Source organism: Meles meles, chromosome 7, assembly GCF_922984935.1.
Source record: "Meles meles chromosome 7, mMelMel3.1 paternal haplotype, whole genome shotgun sequence".
NCBI classification, from domain to species: domain Eukaryota; kingdom Metazoa; phylum Chordata; class Mammalia; order Carnivora; family Mustelidae; genus Meles; species Meles meles.
The window spans coordinates 88,666,114-88,684,988 of record NC_060072.1 but is presented as its reverse complement, the minus strand read 5'-3'; the positions used below and the strand labels follow the sequence as shown (position 1 = coordinate 88,684,988).

Here is an 18,875-nt window from a genome sequence, read left to right as displayed (position 1 = left end):
AGGGCAAGTGATATGACCTGATTTCTTAGTTTATATTTTTGGCTCATAGTCACTGACACACACACACACACGCGCGCGCACACACACGCGCGCACACACACACACACACACACACATTATGTACCAGGTATTATACTAGGCACTGGAGCATGTTAATAAGTGGGTGGGTCTTCGTGGAGTTTACAGTCTAGTGGGGAAATATATCTACTTCTTATTTTTCATATTTCATTTGCGTCCTCCCTTCACCCTACCTGGGATGAATCATGTTTGGGCACAAGGGAAAGCGAACAGGAGGAGAAACTAAATCTAAATGTGTCTTTACTAAACTAGTGTTTACTGTTAGCCTATATATGTCTACGATTATACATGAGAGTTTGGAAAGGGGGAATTAAAGTTGTCCACTGCTTTCCTATCTTTTTCTCCTTCCCTTTTTTCTGGCCCATGTGAATGCCTAGCTGGTCTGTCAACTGTTTACCAAGCTATTTATCTCTGCCTGTGGATGGAGGGCGGGGTGGGGAGGTGGAGAGGGTTGTCTTGTGGAAAACTGAGAGTTTCATTTTCAATGTGTCCTGATCCTTGGGGCCCAAAATTGGCCCCTTACCATTACAGAGAGGAAGCTTGGTATTGTATTAGGCGGATAGGGGTCTGGGACAGGTGGACACTGCATTGAACTTTGAGTCTGCCGTTGACTTTCCTGTGCCCTTGGGCAAGTCCCCTGAGCTTTCTCTGCCTCCATTTCCGGGTCGATAAAACTGGGGATCATAAGAGCACCATGCTACGAATTTCAGTTACATGATCTCGTATCACTGTTGTAACAACTGCATATTTTCCCATTTAATCACTGTTTTAAAGGTGAGAAAATTAGGGGTGCCTGGGTGGCTCAGTTGTTTAAGCATCTGCCTTGGGCTCAGGTCATGATCCCAGGGCCCAGGTCAGGCTCCCTGCTACATGGAGAGTCTGCTTCTCCCCCTCCTTCTGCCCTCCATCCCGTTCCCACTCATGTGTGCATGCTCTGTTTTGTTCTCTCCCAAATTAATAAATAAAATTTTAAAAAAGAAAAAAAGATGAGGAAATTAAGTTTCGTAGAGACTAAGATCACACCGAGATCACACAGCTATTTCATGGCCAAACTGGGATCTGAGTCTAGGTTTCCCTCCAAAGCCCATACCCTTACCTCTCCTTAATCCTCAACTTTCTACCTGTAAAAATGGGAGTAATAACAACCAATTGTTCTTAGTGTTTTATACAATAATTCTGAGGTAAGCTTTCTTATTGTTTATCCCTGAGAAAACAGAAGTTACCTTCCCCCCTGTGGAAAGTCACACAGTTGGTCCAGTTTCAGTATGGATTTGCACTACGGTGTGGGGGGCGCCGGTGTCAGAACTGAGTAATAATAGTTAAGATACATTGAACCCTTGTGCAATTTACTGTCATACTAGCCCCATTTCACATATGGTAACTGAGGCATAGAGAGGTTAGGTCCTTGTCCAAGGTCTCACAGCGAAGACATCTTAAAACTGAGAGACGAATCTAGCTTCTTAATTGCTGCACTAAACTCAAATGAGATAATGTATGTAAATTAGGATAATAGCTCCCATTTTCTGAGCCCTTACTGTGTGCCAGACATCGATCTAAACTTTTACATGCATTAATTTATGCATTAATTTATTCAGTCCTCACTATAACCCTGTGAAGTCGGTGCTATTTCTCTCATTTTTTTTCAGATGAAGAAACTGAGGCACCAAAGTTAAGGCATTTGTCCTGAGGCCCACAGCTGGTAAATACCGGAGTTGAGATGATGAACCCGACAGTGTGTCTCCAGAGGGTGCTCGCTGTAATACTATGTATAAAGGGCAGCAATCCCGATAAACTGTAAATGATTCTTCTTCTTCAGCAGGTGTAAGCAGGGAAATCTGTGTCCTGGGACCAGAAGCAGAGAAGGATGGGAGGGCGTGCAGAAAATCCATCAGGCAGTAATGACTTAGAGGTGGAAGCCTCTTTGGAGTCTGGCCATTTAAGAAAAGGGCTGATAATAGTTGTATGCAGGGGTGTGGTGGTGTTCCTTCACACCAGGTATGAAAGCTGTGTGGACTGGCGTGGCAGTGTTAAGTGGGGGATTTCTGGGCATCCTGGAAGGGAGAGCCTGTGGGATTTGGTGAAGGAGCAAATGTGAGCCATAAGCGAGAAGGAAAGGATGATGGCAAGGTTTTTGGCCTGAGCATCTGTGGAAAGATGCATAGGCTGAGATGGGGAAGGCTGCATGCAGGTGGAATGGATTTGGGGGCGCCTGGGTGGTGAGGTTGGTTAAGCGTCTGATTCTTGATCTTAACCCAGGTCTTGATCTCAAGGTTGTGAGTTCAAGCCCCGTATTGGGCTCCACATTGCACGTGGAGCCTAGTTAAAAAAAAAAAAAAAAAAAAAGGACAAAGAAATCAGGAGTTTGGTTTTGAACATGTTGAGTACGAGATATGAACAATCAGTAGGCACTTAGATATCTGAGGCTGAAGTTCCCAGAGACAGTCCCAGATTTGGTCCTTGTGTGACTCAGTGAGCCCATCTAGGGAGGACGTAAAACCTTCCAGTGAGCTCAGCCCTAGTTCCCCATCTCGGCCAATCTCCTGCGTCTTGTCATTGTGGCCTTTCTGAATGGCAGCTTTGTAAGAGGTAAGTGCAAACACAATTTAAATACAAAAGTAGCCTAGCGCTGGAGATGCTGATGTGGACAAACAACCTAGCCTGAGAGAATTAAGTCAAATTTGTGAAAGGTGATTTCCCACAATAAGTGGGGCTTTCTTTCAACTGAGTACAGGTAAAACTAATTTCAGCTTGATCAGCCATATCTTAGAGTCCACTGACACCATGAAGAGGAGACGCCCGCTGCAAAATGGACTATAGATTGAGAAGGTATTTTACACCTTGAAAACCTCAACCACGTGAAGTCTTAAGGGAGGGATGAACACCACAGAAGGGAGTCTGTGTTAAAAGTAGGCATCCTGGAGCGCCTGGGTGGCTGAGTGGGTTAAACCTCTGCCTTTGGCTCAGGACATGATCTCAGGGTCTTGGGATCAAGCACTGCATCGGGCTCTCTGCTTAGCAGAGAACCTGCTCACCACTCCCTTCCCCGCCTCTCTCTGCCTGCCTCCCTGCCTACTTGTGATCTCTGTCTGTCAAATAAATAAATAAAATCTTCAAAAAAAAAAAAAAAACCCATAAAGTCAGCAACCCGCACGAGAATTTCCGTTTTCCTCCACATGGCGTAAGATTCTGCATACATAAAATTTCATGTCAGAACCACATGCCACCCTGGAATGAGGGAGAAGGGACCACCCAAAACTGCAGCAGGTATCCTTTCTGTGGATCCTCTTGCCCTTGTTTATCCACCATGACTTTGAAACATACTGTACCACAGTTCTCTCTTTGTTTCCTTAACTCCCATGTTAGACTGAAGGCTTCTCAGCAAAGCCGGGAAAGGATTTCTCCCCCATTGTATTTTTAATGCCCAGCAGGTATAGCCACTCAAATATTTGTTGACTAGATGAAGGATGAAACATTTCAGAACTTTTCCCAATAGGATCTCAGGCTCCTCCAGGGGGTTTCGGATGTGTTTGAGATTTCCTTTTTTTTTTTTAATTTAAGATTTTATTTATTTGAGAGAGAGAGAGCATGGCAGGGGAGAGGTCAGAGGGAGAACCAGACTCCCCGCTGAGCAGGGAGCCTGATGTGGGATTTGATTCTGGAACTGCAGGATCATGACCTGAGCCGAAGGCAGATGCTTAACCAACTGAGCCACCCAGGCGCCCCAAGATTTCCTTTTTTTTTTTTTTTGTAAAATTTTTATTTACTTATTTCACAGAGAACACAACCAGGGGGACAGGCAGGCTCCCCGCTGAGCAGGGAGCCCAACGTGGGGCTCGATCCCAGGACGCTGGGATCAGGACCTGAGCCAAAGGCAGACATCTAACTGACTGAGCTGAGCCATCCAGGCACTCTTGTTTGAGATTTCCTAATGCTCCTCCTGGGTGCCTTAGAACGTTTCTCTAAGCAGGCCCAAAGCAGTTGCCAAAGGAGGTCCCCTGACTCCGTCCCCTCCGCTGGAACTCCTGGATAGTCCTAGACCTCTGGATTTTCAGATTGTGGGCAAATGCCTTGGCACCCACAGTTCACTCTCCTCTTAAGGTTACCTGTGTTTTTAGATGTTAGCCCAGGAAAGCGAGGCATAAATGAACTCTCTGGGAACCAACTGAGGTGCTTTGCCCGGTTTGAGTCAGGTGTGTTTCACTCATCTCACTGGAGAAACAAGACCCAGGAGGAGGCTCCGGGTGGGCTCTGGCTCCCATCCCAGCTTTACCCAGAGCAGCTCCGCTGTACTGTGTATGGTGTGGAGTTCTACTGCCAGAGTGATCGCAGGAGCCCCTTCTCTTCGAACAGACCAAGGATCGTCTCTCCTCACTGGCTCTCAGGCTATGGACACGGCATGGCATCGTGAGCTCAAAGGAGGCCGTTCACTCCAGTCATTGGGGAACTGGTCAAAAAGCAAACTAAAGGTGGCTGCTGTCTCGTCAGTGAGGCCAAGCACAGACTTAGGCTTGAAAAATGTGGAATGTTCCTGGCAGGGGGCTGGGACCTGGTGCAGGGGAAAGTCTGCACAGATACTGAGCTAGGAAGTACACAGGACAGTGCTCAGAGTCAAAATGCTGAGTGTCTGCAGATTGGAGAGGTGTTTCCATCACATATATCTCTGATAGGAGCCATCTAAAGCCAAGACGGAGGGAGATGAGTAAGTTCTGGGGTCTGAGATGAGGGAGGCATTTGTCTCTGTCCTGCGTGCCTTTCTGGAGGGCAGAGCCTGGTCAGTGGGTCAGAGTGTGCCTGTGTGTGGGCAGAGGCTCTGAGCCAGGACTACCTTTTCCCTTGACACAAAGGACTAAATACTGAGGAACCAGGTCCACATAAGGTCATAGAATTTCGAGGGTGGAAGGGATGTTAGAATTACCTGAGCCTCTCTACTGCTTAAATCCCCCTAATAACACAGTCACAAAGTGGACACTTGCTTAATCACTCCCTGTGAGGGGCCATGGTTGGCCCAAAGGAACCAGTGGCCACAAGACTGGGAGCACGCTTTAAGCCCCTCTTGACTGGCTATGGATGCCTCCTGCCTGAAGGCCTTTGGAATTGGAAAATTGTTCCCCCGTGAAATGTGTGTATCAAGCTATAATGGACCCAAATTTACTTTGCACACCTTTCCGCTCTGTTTTGTCTCTGCCTTTTATTTGAATTTGCAGATGACTTGCTAACTGACTTCTGTATATTACAAATTTCTTGGCTCATCCCAGTTCTCATCCCAAACTCGTGGTAAGTTGCCAGGTTGGCAAAACTCATAGAAGATTCCCATGTACAAAATCTGGAGGAGGACATCACCCAGGAATGAGGCCAGAGTCCCAGTGAGGGTGGAAGGTGCCTACTAGGTCTTCCAGCAAATTCCTCTGCCCTTTCTGCCCCACCTTGTCCTACCTGAGAAGGGGAGCCTTATTTACTCCTTTTTCAAATTGCTAGGTGTCTTGAATTTCTTTTTTTTTTTTAAGATTTTATTTATTTATTTGACAGAGATCACAAGTAGGCAGAGAGGCAGGCAGAAAGAGGGGGAAGCAGGCTCCCTGCTGAGCAGAGAGCCCACTGAGGGGCTTGAGCCCAGGACCCTGGGATCATGACCCGAGCCAAAGGAAGAGGCTTTAACTCATTGAGCCACCCAGGTGCCTCGGTGTCTTGAATTTCTTGCCTTTCCTTTCATCCCTAAGCTAGATGGTTAGGGAAGGAAAGGGAGAAAAGGAACCTCGTGGTCCTCCTTGCCTTCTTGGCCAAGGAAAATTCTGCCATAGAGTGAGGACCCTAAAACCTTTGCCATAGAGTGAGGACCCTAAAACCTGTAAGCCGGCAATTACACTCTTAGGTACATATGCCAAAGAATTGAAAACAAGCGTTCAAACAAAAACTTGTACGGAAAAATTCACTGAAGCCCTATTCACACAGCCAAAAGGTAGAAACAACTGAAACATCCATCGACTGGTGAACGGATAAGCAAAATGTGATATATCCATACAGTGGATTTTTTTTCAAGACATGAGTTTAATTGCCTACTAGACCATCCAGATGGAAATATGTGGTAAATGAATGGAAATCAGGTCACAAATTAGGAGAGAGGCAGGCATTTTTAGGCCAGTTTAGGTTGAGACATTCACCAGGTTGGACTTTTTTTTTTAAATTTAAAATAAAACTTTTTACCATAATAAACAGAACAATATATTAAAACTGACTTCCACAATTGTCCAAATTATTTAATCACGATTAAACTTTCTTTTCACATTTCTTTAAATGTTACCCTTTCTTTGGCAAGTTTATTCAAAATAATAAACTTTCATTTTATGATTTAGTTTCTCTAAGAGTGCCTTACAGTGATGGTCATCAGGGTAACTTTCTCTAAGCCCTAATGGTTTATATCTTCCCTTTAAAATGCATAAGGATCTTCAGGGGTGGTTCAGTGGGTTAAGCCTCTGCCTTCTGCTCAGGTCATAATTTCAGGAATGGATGGAATTGAGTCCCGCATTGGGCTTTCTGCTCTGCAGGGAGCCTGCTTCCTGCTTTCTCTGCCTGCCTGCTTATGATCTCTCTTTCTCCCTCTCTCTGTCAAATAAATAAATAAAATATTTTAAAAAATAAAATGTATAAGTCTCTTCAAAAAGTGTATAAATATCTTTTAATTACATTATCATTTTCAAAGAAATCCTAGGGGAAAATTATGAATTAAACACCCGTTTTTTCTTCATTTCTGCTGGAGTATAGCAATTGGTCATCTAACCTATAGTGGGCTAGCAGCTTAGCAAGGCTTAGTCTTGCTGCCAGTTTCAGCCGGCTGCCCATCATAAAGCAACAGCTGATTACAGCTTCCACACTCCTTTTGGAGCAACCCAGTAACTGACACAATCCCTTCCTTGGTCCGTACATTATGCTAGTTTCCTTTCCCGAAAAAGGCCTTCCTTTCCTTGAACCTGCTTCATCCAGTTTTGCTTGTTCTTCATTTAATCCGTGTTTGGGACAGCCTCACTCACAAAACCGTTTTTGGAGATCACCGCGTGACCCAGGATCGAGTGCATAGATCCACAGGCATCCATATCCTGGAAGGTGTTTTATGGAATACGTCCTTTCTTCACCTTTGCGATCTATGTGGGGTTTTTTGGTTTGTTTTTTGTTCTTTGTTTTTTGTTTTGAGAGAGAGAGCATGAGAGGGGACAGGTCAGAGGGAGAAACAGACTCCCTGTCAAGCAGGGAGCTGGATATAGGACTCAATCCCGGGACTCCAGGATCAGGACCTGAGCCGAAGGCAGTTGCCCAACCAACTGAGCCACCCAGGCGCCCAAAAAATGTTCTTAAAATTAGAAATAGATTTCTTCTGGTGAAGATACTGGTTTCTTTGAAAAGGTCTGATAGGCTTCTTCATTCTCTAATTTAAGACATTTTACCATGCTGTAATAGGGATTAAATGAAGATCTTGTTTTCCTTACTCACGAAGTGTTGCACTTAACAGGTTTTTGTCTTGAACTGCTTGTGCGGGGAGGTGCTGGGTCAGGGCCTGGGCCAGGGGAGTACTTGGTAAAGTCGCCGCTGAGCTTGATGAACTTTCCGTCTTGGAAATGAAATCTCTATTTGCCTCTCCCTGAGCCGGCGCAGACAGTGCCAGGAGCCCCCCCCCGCAATATTATCGGCTATTCCATAGCTGTAAAAAGGATTAAAGTCTTGGTGCATGCTACAACATGGATAAACCTTGGGGAAATTTTGCTAAGTGAAAGAAGACAGACACAAAGGCCATTTATTGTATGATTCCATTTATATGAAATATGGAGACTAGACAAATGCATAAAGAAAAAAGCAGATTCGTAGTTGCCAGAGGCTGGAGGTGGCAGAGAAAGGAAGTAACAGCTAGTGGGGTTTCCTTTGGGGGATGATGAAAATGTCCTAGAACTAAATCGTGTGAGGGGTGCACAACATTGTAAATCTATTAAATTCTTCTGAGTTTGACACTTTAAAATGGTTACAGTGGTGAATTTTACCTCACTCAATAAAATCACAAAAAAAGGAAGACCGATCAACCCACCCAGGGTTGAAAGAGGAGGAAGGGAAAGATCTAGAATCTAGAACATGTCTCTGAATTTACTTCCCTCATCTGTACCCAGCTCATAATAATGCCCCTTTCCCTCAGCTGGCATGAGTAATGAGCAGGAATAAGTGTTACATAAACACTTAGCAATAGAGGCTCTCAACGTCAGTGTTAATTGCCTACTTTTCTATGTAAGTATCTAAACCTGTTTGTCCCCTTTATACCTTTATTTCTTAATGACCCTACTGGTTTGTGGCTCCAGCCAGCCAATGTGGTCTTCACGAGGGTTCCTCCCACTCCCTCTCCCTGCCTTTGGCCACTGCTCCGAGATCTGGGAGGTTGTCCTGCTTCTGGTGTTAAAGGCCAGTAGTGTCCTTGGGCCACTGCCACAGAATCACTTGAGAGCTGGTTTTGTGGGACCCACCCACTGAATCAGACTCTCTGGGGATGCTTGCTTCAGTGGAATCTGGTGTCTGTATTTTTAGTAAGTGCTCTAGATGATGATCGTGCCTATTCAAGTTGGGGACTACTGTTTTAAGGTATCCCTGTCTTCACCATCTCCCCCAGGAAGTCTGCTCAGAGTCCTCCCCTGAGAAGCCCTCTGATTAGCCAGAGGGCTCCTTCCCTGTGTCTGAGATTCTCAGTGTCTGGGCCCAAATCAGCTTGGGTTCTGCTGGGTCTGCCCTCTCCCTGCAGACTGGGGGACTCCCAGGGACAGATAACCTGCCCTTCTCTTTCCTCTGGTCACCCTGGCTCCTCCTGAGTGTAGATTCTCCTGGGATGCTGTAGGAAGCGAGACACTTTAGTTTTAAAGTCCTTAGAATCCTCTTTACTTCTGTAGACACCTGAGAGAACTTAGGTTCGCTCTCTTCCTACCATTCTACTCCTGACTTTTCAAGGTGATATAGAAATTGTATGACTACGTCACATCAGCCTTTGCTTTTCCTGTCCCATGTCATCCCACAGATGTGCTAGGTGTGGGCCGGCCCCCACCCGACCCTGACAAGTGACCATGGATCCTGGAGCCGGGCCAGAGTCATCTCTGACTGTCAATGAGCAGGTATATGCTGGGGCACGAAGAGGCGGGGGAAGTGAGGGTCATGGACCCCAGCGTGTGTCCTGGGGGAAGACTCCAGAGAACCCATCAGTATCTTGTTTCTTACCAAATTCATGGTCACTTCACCCATCCAGATGTAGTTACCAGCTAGGATTTCTCAGGGACTGAGTTGGGGGATTTAAGCTGTGACTTTATATTTTTTAAAAGTTTTTTTTTTTTTTTTTCAGGCAGAGAGAGAAAAAGAAAGAGGGGGCGTGAGCTGGGGAGTAGGGGCAGAGGAAGAAGCAGGCTCCCCACTGAGCAGGGAGCCCGGGTGCGGGACTCAATCCCAGGACCCTGGGATCATGACCTGAGCCAAAGACAGACACTTAACTGACTGAGCCACCCAGGTGTCCCTAAGCTGTGACTTTAAAAAGTGAGATTAAAATATACAAGTATGTATGGGGCACCTGGCTGGCTTGGTTGGTAGAGCATGTGACTTTTGATTTGGGGGTTGTGAGTTCAAGCCCCATTTTGAGGTAGAGTTTACTTTAAAAAATAAATTAAATAAAAATTAAAAAATATATATACAAATATGTGTATGTTTACATAAGGAAAGATTTGGGCATCATGTCATTGACTCTATTTTTTCTTATAATTTTTTGTAGTGAACATATTTATTACATCATTTTTTAAAAGAAACAAAAAGACTAACATTTCTTAAAATGTAATCAGGCTGAAGTCCCTCACAGGTCAAGTTTGCATCAGAGAGGGAACTGCTTTTGGAAGCGTATTTCCCTCATCCTTCCTTGATGGGTTTACATTGTCACTTTTTCCAGCAGTCTCTGGCTGGATTCAGTTTTCAGGCTTCAGGACTGTGTGGTGGGAATGCCTTCCGGTACAGGCCAAGTGCAAGGCAGGCCCAACAGAACTTTTGAGTACAGAGTGTCCCTGACTCTTGAATGGCCCAATTGAAAGCCAGTCAGTGCTGGAGGTAAAGAGCCAAGGAGTGCTGGCTGTTTGAGCAGGAGACGACCAGAGTTTCTGAGGAGGCCCTGGGTGTGGAAGCTCCCTTCGAGGTGGGAGCATGCCCACAGATGGCACGACTGGTCCTGCGAAGCTGCCATCTCCAGGATTCCTGACCCGCGTTTCAGGAAGTTAGCGCACAGGGAAATCTTGGCCTTTCCTCCCTGGGATTTGGGAAATAAAGGAATCATGAGCTTAAAAAGTTTCTTGACAATGTGGAGCATTCATTTTCCACCCCCTATATCTTTGAGGGAACTTCTGGGTGGTTTCAAGAGGATTTGCTTCTTGGCCCAGCTTAGCTGTGGATGCCGTGTCAGGGGCCTTCCTCAGCACACTCCAATATCCTAGCAGCTGAGAGGACGCCCTTGCGAGGCTGTGGGTTAGGCCACTTACCACTCCCTGAACTGAGTCCCTAAAGGGGGGCAAATAGAAATATCCCCAAGTGTTTTGGTTCTCTGCGGCTTTTTCCAGCCCATGTCAAGCCCTTCCCCTGTCACCAGGCTCCCAGGTCCTTTCAGAAGCCCCTCTCCTGGAATCAGGGAGCTGCGGCCTGCTCCAAGCTGTGGAATTGGCCCAGAGCACGCAGCCCTCAGGTGGGAGGTCGGAGTCTTGGAGGCCTTCTCCGCTCTCCCCCAGCCGCACCCAGAACTCTGCTTCCCGGGAGCTAGACCCGCTGCTCCGCCCGCTCCGCGCCAGTGAAGTCCCCTGTGCTGTGTTTGCAGGTCATCGTGATGTCAGGCCACGAGACCATCCGCGTGCTGGAAGTTGGAGTGGATGCCCAGATCTCAGCCGAGGAGGAGGGCAAAGGGCTGGAGGGCGTGGCTGCTGAGGCCTCCCAGAGCAGAGGCCCTGGCGAAGCCAGTGAACCTGCTGGTGAAGCCGGGCCAGACAACCCAGACTCGTCTGCAGAGGCCACGGGTACGAGGCCATCGCTCCCATCAGGCACTGCTCCACCTGAGTCCCTTCCTCTGGCTCCTTGGAGAGCCAGCGTGAATCCCTGGGCCTAGGCAGCCTTTGGGTCTTGTCTTCCTGTCCGCTGGACAGCCTCTGGCCACAGCTATCCATCTGCTTAGCTGCTAGGGCTGTGGGGTGGATTCTGTGGGACGTTACAGAATCCTTGCCCCTTACTTCCCGCTGGGCTGCTGTGAGTCAAACCTGGGATCTTCTTTCGTTTCTTTCTTTCTTTTTCTTTTTCTTTTTTTTTTTTTTTTTTAAGATTTTACTTATTTATTTGACAGAGAGAAAGCGAGAGAGGGAACACAAGCAGGGGGAGTGGGAGAGGGAGAAGCAGGCCTCCCGCTGAGCCTGGAGCCCAGTGCAAAACTTGATCCCAGGACCCTGGGATCATGACCTGAGCCAAAGGCAGACACTTTACTTACTGAGTCACTCAGGTGCCCCTGTGCTGCCCTCTGAAAAACAACTTTAGGGCAAGAGTGTGATTCTCCTGTACGGGGAATGGAGAGAGATGATCCCCCCTGCACGGTCTCCCCTAATACCCTGCAGGGCAGCTGTGACACAACTAGGGCTGTTCTAGAGGCTGGGATGGTGCCACGTGTGGCTTTCTGGCCGTGGGGCATCCTTTCCTGGATTTTCCTCACTGTTACCTCACGGAGGAGACATCTTTTGCGGGAAACCTGGGACCTGGGACTTCCCTAGTCATCCCCCACCCCAGAACTCCACAATACAACTCCCTAAGCTGCTGCTTATCTTCCCTTCCCTAGATATCTGGGCTGATAGGAGTGGGCCAAGAGGAGGAGCCAAGAAGAGAACAAATGAGGACAGGGGACCCTAGTAACCTAGGATTTTTTCTCTTTTTGAATAAAGGAATGGCAAGAGACATGACCATTCTCCCCTAGCCTGGAAATGCTCTACTCCATGTTGAGGCCAGGGTGGGCATTTCCTGGTCCCATGGGGGCAGTGCCCTGGAGAGCAGGCAGCCAAGACAAGGATGTTACACCTGGCCCCCCTCTTCTGATTCCTTCCCATGGTGGGGGTGGAGCCCTTTTTCGGAAAATTCGGGAGGTTTATCCCAGGTTTATCCACAGTGTCCTGATTTCCCTTTTTACTCTTTTTTCTTTCTTTTTTTTAAAGCGGGGTGTGGGGGGGGCAGAGGGAGAGAGAGAATCTTAAGCAGGGTTATGCTCAACCCGGAGCCTGATGTGGGGCTCAATATCAGGACCCTGAGATGGTGACCTGAGCTGAAATCAAGAGTCAGACACTTAACCGATGGTGCCACCCAAGCTCCCCATCCGTTTTTACCCTTTTTTTTAAAATTTATTTATTTATTTATTTGACAGAGAGAGATCACAAGTAGACAGAGAGGCAGGCAGAGAGAGAGAGAGGGAAGCAGGCTTGCTGCTGAGCAGAGAGACCGATGCGGGACTCGATCCCAGGACCCTGAGATCATGACCTGAGCCGAAGGCAGCGGCTTAACCCACTGAGCCACCCAGGCGCCCCACCGTTTTTACCCTTTAATCTGTCTTCCATATCTCATTTCTTCTGGTGCCTTGATTCTGTTCCTTGTTCAAACCTGCTCTCAGAAATGGATCCTAAATCGACTATTTACACCCTAGCATGAGGGTTTATGGTAGTGTGTGTTTTCTTCCAGAGGTTTGTATAGTTAGGCCTTTCACGAAAGTCCTGTTCTTTGTAAAGAAAATTTTAGTTATCATCTAGAAGGAAAGGGAGGCATTTTGACAGTACCTCTAAGAAGCTGCCTACTTAGACTGTGGCCTTGCTAGTCTTTCTAGATACGCAATAGTAAGAAGAGTTTCCTCTTCAAACAAAACTAAGTAATGGGAAAATTTTTCAGGATGAAAAAGATCGCATGATTTATATCACTCTAAATTACTACCCTGTCCTTGTCACAGGTATGTATTTTTATGGTTGTGACCACCAAGAGTAGACTATAATAGGACACTTACCACCATATTATTCATAGGCCCATTTCCTTTTTTTTTTTTTTTTTAGATTTTATTTATTTATTTGAGAGAGAGAGTGTAAGAGAGAGAGTCAGAGGGAGAAGACTCCCCACTGAGCAGGGAAGCCCATGCAGGACTCGATCCTGAGACTTCAGGATCATGACCTGAGCTGAAGGTAGTCGCTTAACCAACTGAGCCACCCAGGCACCCCCATTTCCTTTATTGACGTAGATTCACACACCTGATTCTGGGCTTTGCTATTGCCAAACTGTTTGGGTTTTCATTGTCATAACTGGTGCTGCATTGAGTGCCTTTGTTCTGGTCCTTTGAGAATTTTTTTTTTTAAATGTTTATGAATTTCTTTTTTTTTTTTAGATTTTATTTATTTATTTTTTTATTTTTTTTTTTTAAAGATTTTTTTTTTATTTTTATTTATTTATTTGACAGCGAGAGACAGGAGATCACAAGTAGGCAGAGAGGCAGGCAGAGAGAGAGAGAGGGAAGCAGGCTCCCCGCCGAGCAGAGAGCCCAATGTGGGACTCGATCCCAGGACCCTGAGATCATGACCTGAGCCGAAGGCAGCGGCTTAACCCACTGAGCCACCCAGGCGCCCTAGATTTTATTTATTTATTTGACAGAGAGAGAGATAGGCAGAGAAGCAGGCAGAGAGAGAGAGGAGGAAGCAGGCTCCCCGCTGAGTAGGGAGCCCGATGTGGGGCTCGATCCCAGGACCCTGAGATCATGACCTGAGCCTAAGGCAGCGACTTAACCCACTGAGCCACCCAGGCGCCCCGAGAATTTTTTTTAAAAGATTTTATTTATTTATTTGACAGAGAGAGAGAGATCACAAGTAGGCAGAGAGACAGGCAGAGAGGGGGGGGGAAGCAGGCTCCCTGCTGAGCAGAGAGCCTGATGTAGGGCTCGATCCCAGGACCCTGGGATCATGACCTGAGCCGAAGGCAGAGGCTTAACCCACTGAGCCACCCAGGTGCCCCAAGAATTTTTTTTTTCTTTGAGGTATAGTCCACTCAAATTCCTTTTGAAGAGAAGTTAAATGTGTATGTAGGAGGAAGTCATCCCGTGGGAAAATACAAAATCTCTCAATGAGAGCTCAAGTAATTGACTAGAAGGTACCACGTGCCTGTTAAGCCAAAAAAGTAAATAGTGATAAAACCTAAATTGGGGGCATGGTGGAGAAATGGGGACATTATTGACAGTACTGTGAATTGGTTCAGTCTTTCTGAAAAGCAGTCTCGCAGGAAAGGACCTGAGCTAAAGACAGTCAGCCCTAAATGGATGCAAACCCTTGGACCCTGGGTCCTACTTGGGAAATAGGTCCTAATAAAATGAATATCTCCTTTCTTTAGATAGTAAGCTTTTCACCGTCATGTTAATCACATTCCCATTTTCCCACTTTCCTCTTTTTAATTTTATAAAATTTTGTCAAGCAAAATCTTATTTAAATTTTCATAGATTCAGAGTATCCCTGTGCTCTCTGATTTTTTTCAGTGGTTAGAACTGTATTTCCCTTCCATGGGGGAGATAAACCTGCCATTTTGTTTTCTGTTTGACTTTTAGAAGGCTTTCGTGTTGCCTGTTTGTCTCCTTATTTCCTTAAACAATTGGATTTTTTGTCATTGTATACTGTGGACATCACAGTCCTGAGTTAGGTTGCCGCCTTTCCTGATTAACAGAGGGGTTGGGAATGCTGGGTTGGAAGTTAATCTATTTCATGCTGTGTCACAAGCGAGCTTAAAAGAAAGAAGAGAGAGTGGAGAGTTTGCTGCCTCCACTCCCGGGCATTCTGATCCAAGAGGCCTTGAAATGGGCCTAGAAATCTATGCCCATCCGGTATTAAGAAGCCACGAATCTGGTCTAACCTCCATCACCCCATCCGTAGTCTCACCACATATTAAATAATAACCCCCCTCCTCATTGTTGTATGGCTTTGAAGAGGTTTCCCGGTGGGGGTCCCCAATACCTATGTCAAGGGAGCAGGAGGGGGCTTTAATGTGGGTGAAAAGCTCCCGTTTAAGCTCAGTGAAGCTTCTCTTCTGGACTTCAGACCTCAGGCCCCGGCAGAGAAACGCTGTCCAGCCTGGAGTGCCCCTGGGTTCCGGTGTCCAGTTTTCGGGGCCTGTCACTTCAAGGACTTGCCCCTACAGGAATCCTGGTAGCCCTCCCCCAGGCCAGCACCTGCTTCCAAAAAGTAGCCCACGGGTGTTGTGAACAGTGATTCCGTTGCCAGATGAGCCAAGGAGAGTTGCTTCCATCCGTTCTAGCTCCCTCCCTCCCCGCCAGGTTCACTGAGGGCCCTTGTACTGATTGTGTGATAGGTCACCATGTCCTGGGGAACCGGGAAGTGAGAGACTGAGAGCCAGCTGTGCACAGGCCTGCGTTTACTTCCACTAGAGGTGGGAAGAGGGTGACCTACCTTGCAGGTCGGGTACAGGGCGCGCCAGCCTCCTCTTCTTGAGACTGGCAGCACTGGGGGAAGCGGTCTCTCCCGGGCCAGGGAAGGCCAGCGATTGACCTGGGGTTATGCAGAAGTACAGTGTGAGGCTGAGAGTTGCCACCTCAGGGTGCAACCAGACACTCTACGCCGGTGACCCCTCTGGGTGTACCAGGCTCACTCCTTGTCCTTTCTCTCCATGCCACGTGAAGTGAAGTCTCTCCCGGGGATCCCTCCGAGCCCTGCCCCTGCCGTTGCCACCTTCAGCCAAGCCCCGAGCCAGCCTCAGGCATCCCAGACGCTGGCGCCCCTCGCTGTACAAGCTGCCCCCCAGGTAAGGGCCTCCCAGGGAGCTGAGCAGCGGGCCCTGGGCAGGAGCGAAGCATGGGATAGGGAACGTGGGGTGGCCGCGGGATCTGGGAATTTCACGGGCAGAACAGGGAAGGGGCTGTGGCTTAGAGGAGGGCTTCCCCTACGAGGTACCCCTGGTCTGTCCCCTACCCCAGATCAGGCCCTCTGGGAAGATCAGATGTGTGTTTGCCAAGTCATATCCCTCAGCCCAGCAAGGACTGTAGGTAGGGATAACATTGACTCTTTAGTGCCCCAGGCATCTCTGTTTAATCTCATGACTAAATGAGCGGGTACCCTTGTTAGCCCCTCCAGTGGATGCCTGGATGAGTTAATAGGTCATTCAGAGTCCTCTTTTAGAGCCAGGGGGCAGCCCCAGCACTGTGAAAAGCTGCATCCTGGATTCCCCCAACCGTACTGAGCTCCCTGTGGCTTTCTGCTCCAGGCACAGATCCGCTGGGCACCTGGCAGGGGTATCTTCCATCAGAACTTCCCAGAGGCCTCAGTAGGCCCTTGAGCCCCCACCCCTGCTTCCTGGCCACAAAGCCCCAGTCCTGTGGCTAAGGGCCCAGGAGAGGCCTAGGAGGCGACAGGCCATGCCTGTGCCCCCTTGGCGTGCTGTGAGCAGGGCCAGGCCCTGTGTCCAAGGGGGGTGGGCAGCTTCTCTGAAGGCAGGCTCGTCAGGTCCAGGCAGCCCCTTAGGGTTGGGCCTCTGGCTAGGGCTTGTCTCTTCCCCACCCTCATGTGGCCTTCCCCCCACCCCCCCACCGCCCTCAGAATGCGTTGTTTGTGCTCAACCGGGTCCTAGAGACCCGGCGTTTGCGCTGTCAATGTTGATTTTTTATTTTTTCTTTTCTTTTTGAAATCTTGTTTGCTTTTGCAGGTCTTGACTCAGGAAAACTTAGCCACAGTTCTGACAGGAGTTATGGTTCCAGCAGGGGCAGTTACTCAACCTCTTCTTATCCCCATCAGTATTGCAGGTCAAGTGGCTGGTCAGCAGGGGCTGGCCGTGTGGACAATTCCTACAGCAACCGTGGCCGCCCTCCCAGGACTGACAGCTGCTTCTCCCACGGGGGGAATTTTCAAGCCACCTTTAGCCGGTCTGCAAGGTAACGGCCACTCTCCCCAGGACTGCACCAGGCCCCCCTACCACCCTATACTACTCTCCCTGCACGCGCGCTGGCCATGTTGGACTCAGAACCCGCGGCCCACGGGGCCCCAGCCCGGAGTCTGGATCCGGTGTCCCAGGCACCCAGCCACAGAGCTGCAGCACCACCTCGGGACTCGAGACCGTGACACCGTGCTGGCCCAGCAGGCCTCTCTTACTTCAGCCAACTGAGACTGCCCCTCTCCCCCCACGCCAGAATTCACCCCATGACCAGCCTCGGGAGAAGGACCGCAAGAAGATCCATCTTCTGGTTTTGAACCTCCAACACCTCCAGGCCCAAGGGAGGGGGGATGAGAGATGTTGTCCTGTGCGAGGATCAAGGGAATCGCAGCTGTCTGTCCCCTCTGCCCTGCTGTCCCAACCCCTTCTCATCCTTGTGCCAGATCCCCTGGGATTGGAGCCGCTCTGGGGCTGCGGCTGGGCGTTTGAGCACCCCTGTCTCTGCCTTGCTCCGTAGCAGCAGCCGTGCTGAACGCCGCACTCCCGACACCTGTCCAAGCTGTACCACCGCAAGCGCCAGCACAGGCCTCGTCGCCCACCCAGCCCCGGCCAGCAGCCCCGCCCCAGACGCTGTTCCAGACCCCGCCGCTGCTGCAGACCACGCCTGCCATTCTCCCGCAGCCCCCTGCTGCCACCACGACGGCCCCCACACCCAAGCCGGTGGACAACCCCCCACAGATCACCGTCCAGCCCGCGGGCTTCGCGCTAAGCCCGGGAATTGTAAGCCGCTGCCCTCACCCAGGGCTGACCAGGGATGGACGGAATCTCGGGCCAAGGGTGGAACTGGCCCTTCCCACAGGGGAGGAAGGAGGTGGAGGACCAGCCCCTTGAAAACGGCTCTTTTCCAACACATCAGCAGAGATGGCTCCCTCGGAGGCCTTCTCCTTGCATCCACCAGCCCGTCCGTCCCAGACAAGAGCAGACAGCCTCCGCCAAGAGGGCTGGGCCAGTTCTCCAGAACCTGAACCACTGGATCGGCCTTGGAGGGTGGGATGGTGTCTGGGGTAGCACACTTGTGAGCTCTGGCTCATGCAGAGCTGGAGGCTCCCACCCCTACCAGTGTCTGTCCAGTGTGGCTCCTGGCTTGGCAGGGGAGCTGTTAGATGTGACCAGAATCACATCGGCCCCTCCCGTCGGACTTTCTGTCCTCCTAGGCCTGGCCTGAGAGATTAGCCAGAGTTGCCCTTCCCTGGTGGCAGCCCCACCCCTCCCCACCAGCCCCCTACGGCCCCGGGCCCTGGTTACTCTTCAGCTGGTGGACCTGGGCCTGTAGCCCACATTCACATCTGCCCAGCACCTGTATCACCCCAACCCCCCAGCCCTCAGCCTCCTCCTCTCTGCCTTGGGCTCTTTCTTGCCCCGTGGCCTCTGAGCAAGGCTCTTTCTCCACCCACAGATCAGTGCTGCTTCCCTCGGGGGACAGACCCAGATCCTAGGCTCCCTCACTACCACTCCGGTCATTGCCAACGCCATCCCCAGCATGCCGGGGATCAGCAGTCAGATCCTCACCAACGCTCAGGGACAGGCAAGTGGTCAAAGGCAGGGCTGAGGGTTGGGGGCTGAGGAGAAGCTGGGGTTGGGGCGCGGGGCGGGGGAAGATGACACGTGCTAAGGGTTAGAGAAACTCGAGCAGGGTGTCAGGCTGCTGTCCTGTCCCTCGTGTGGCACCCATCTACTGATGCTGAGCTCAGGCAGGGGTGTAGCCACCCCTCTGCCCCCTAGGGGCTCCCTCTGGGGGGGCTTTCTTTTGTGGATCCCCCACTTTGTAGCCCGGC

General features: G+C 49.5%; 1 protein-coding gene across 8 annotated transcripts in view; it reads left to right on the top strand.

Annotated features, from left to right (window-relative positions):
• Window positions 1-18,875, top strand: part of POU6F1 (POU class 6 homeobox 1) — a 46,298-nt gene that overhangs the window by 18,854 nt on the left and 8,569 nt on the right. For 2 of the 8 annotated variants that reach the window (XM_046010857.1, XM_046010855.1), the window contains exons 2-8: window positions 1,725-1,777; window positions 9,116-9,209; window positions 10,934-11,129; window positions 15,797-15,918; window positions 16,816-17,041; window positions 17,558-17,820; window positions 18,497-18,625. In XM_046010857.1, the coding sequence (XP_045866813.1) occupies window positions 9,162-9,209; window positions 10,934-11,129; window positions 15,797-15,918; window positions 16,816-17,041; window positions 17,558-17,820; window positions 18,497-18,625 (984 nt within the window). In that variant the 5' untranslated portion in view covers window positions 1,725-1,777; window positions 9,116-9,161. The other 6 variants (XM_046010861.1, XM_046010860.1, XM_046010854.1 and 3 more) reach the window with 6 other exon arrangements.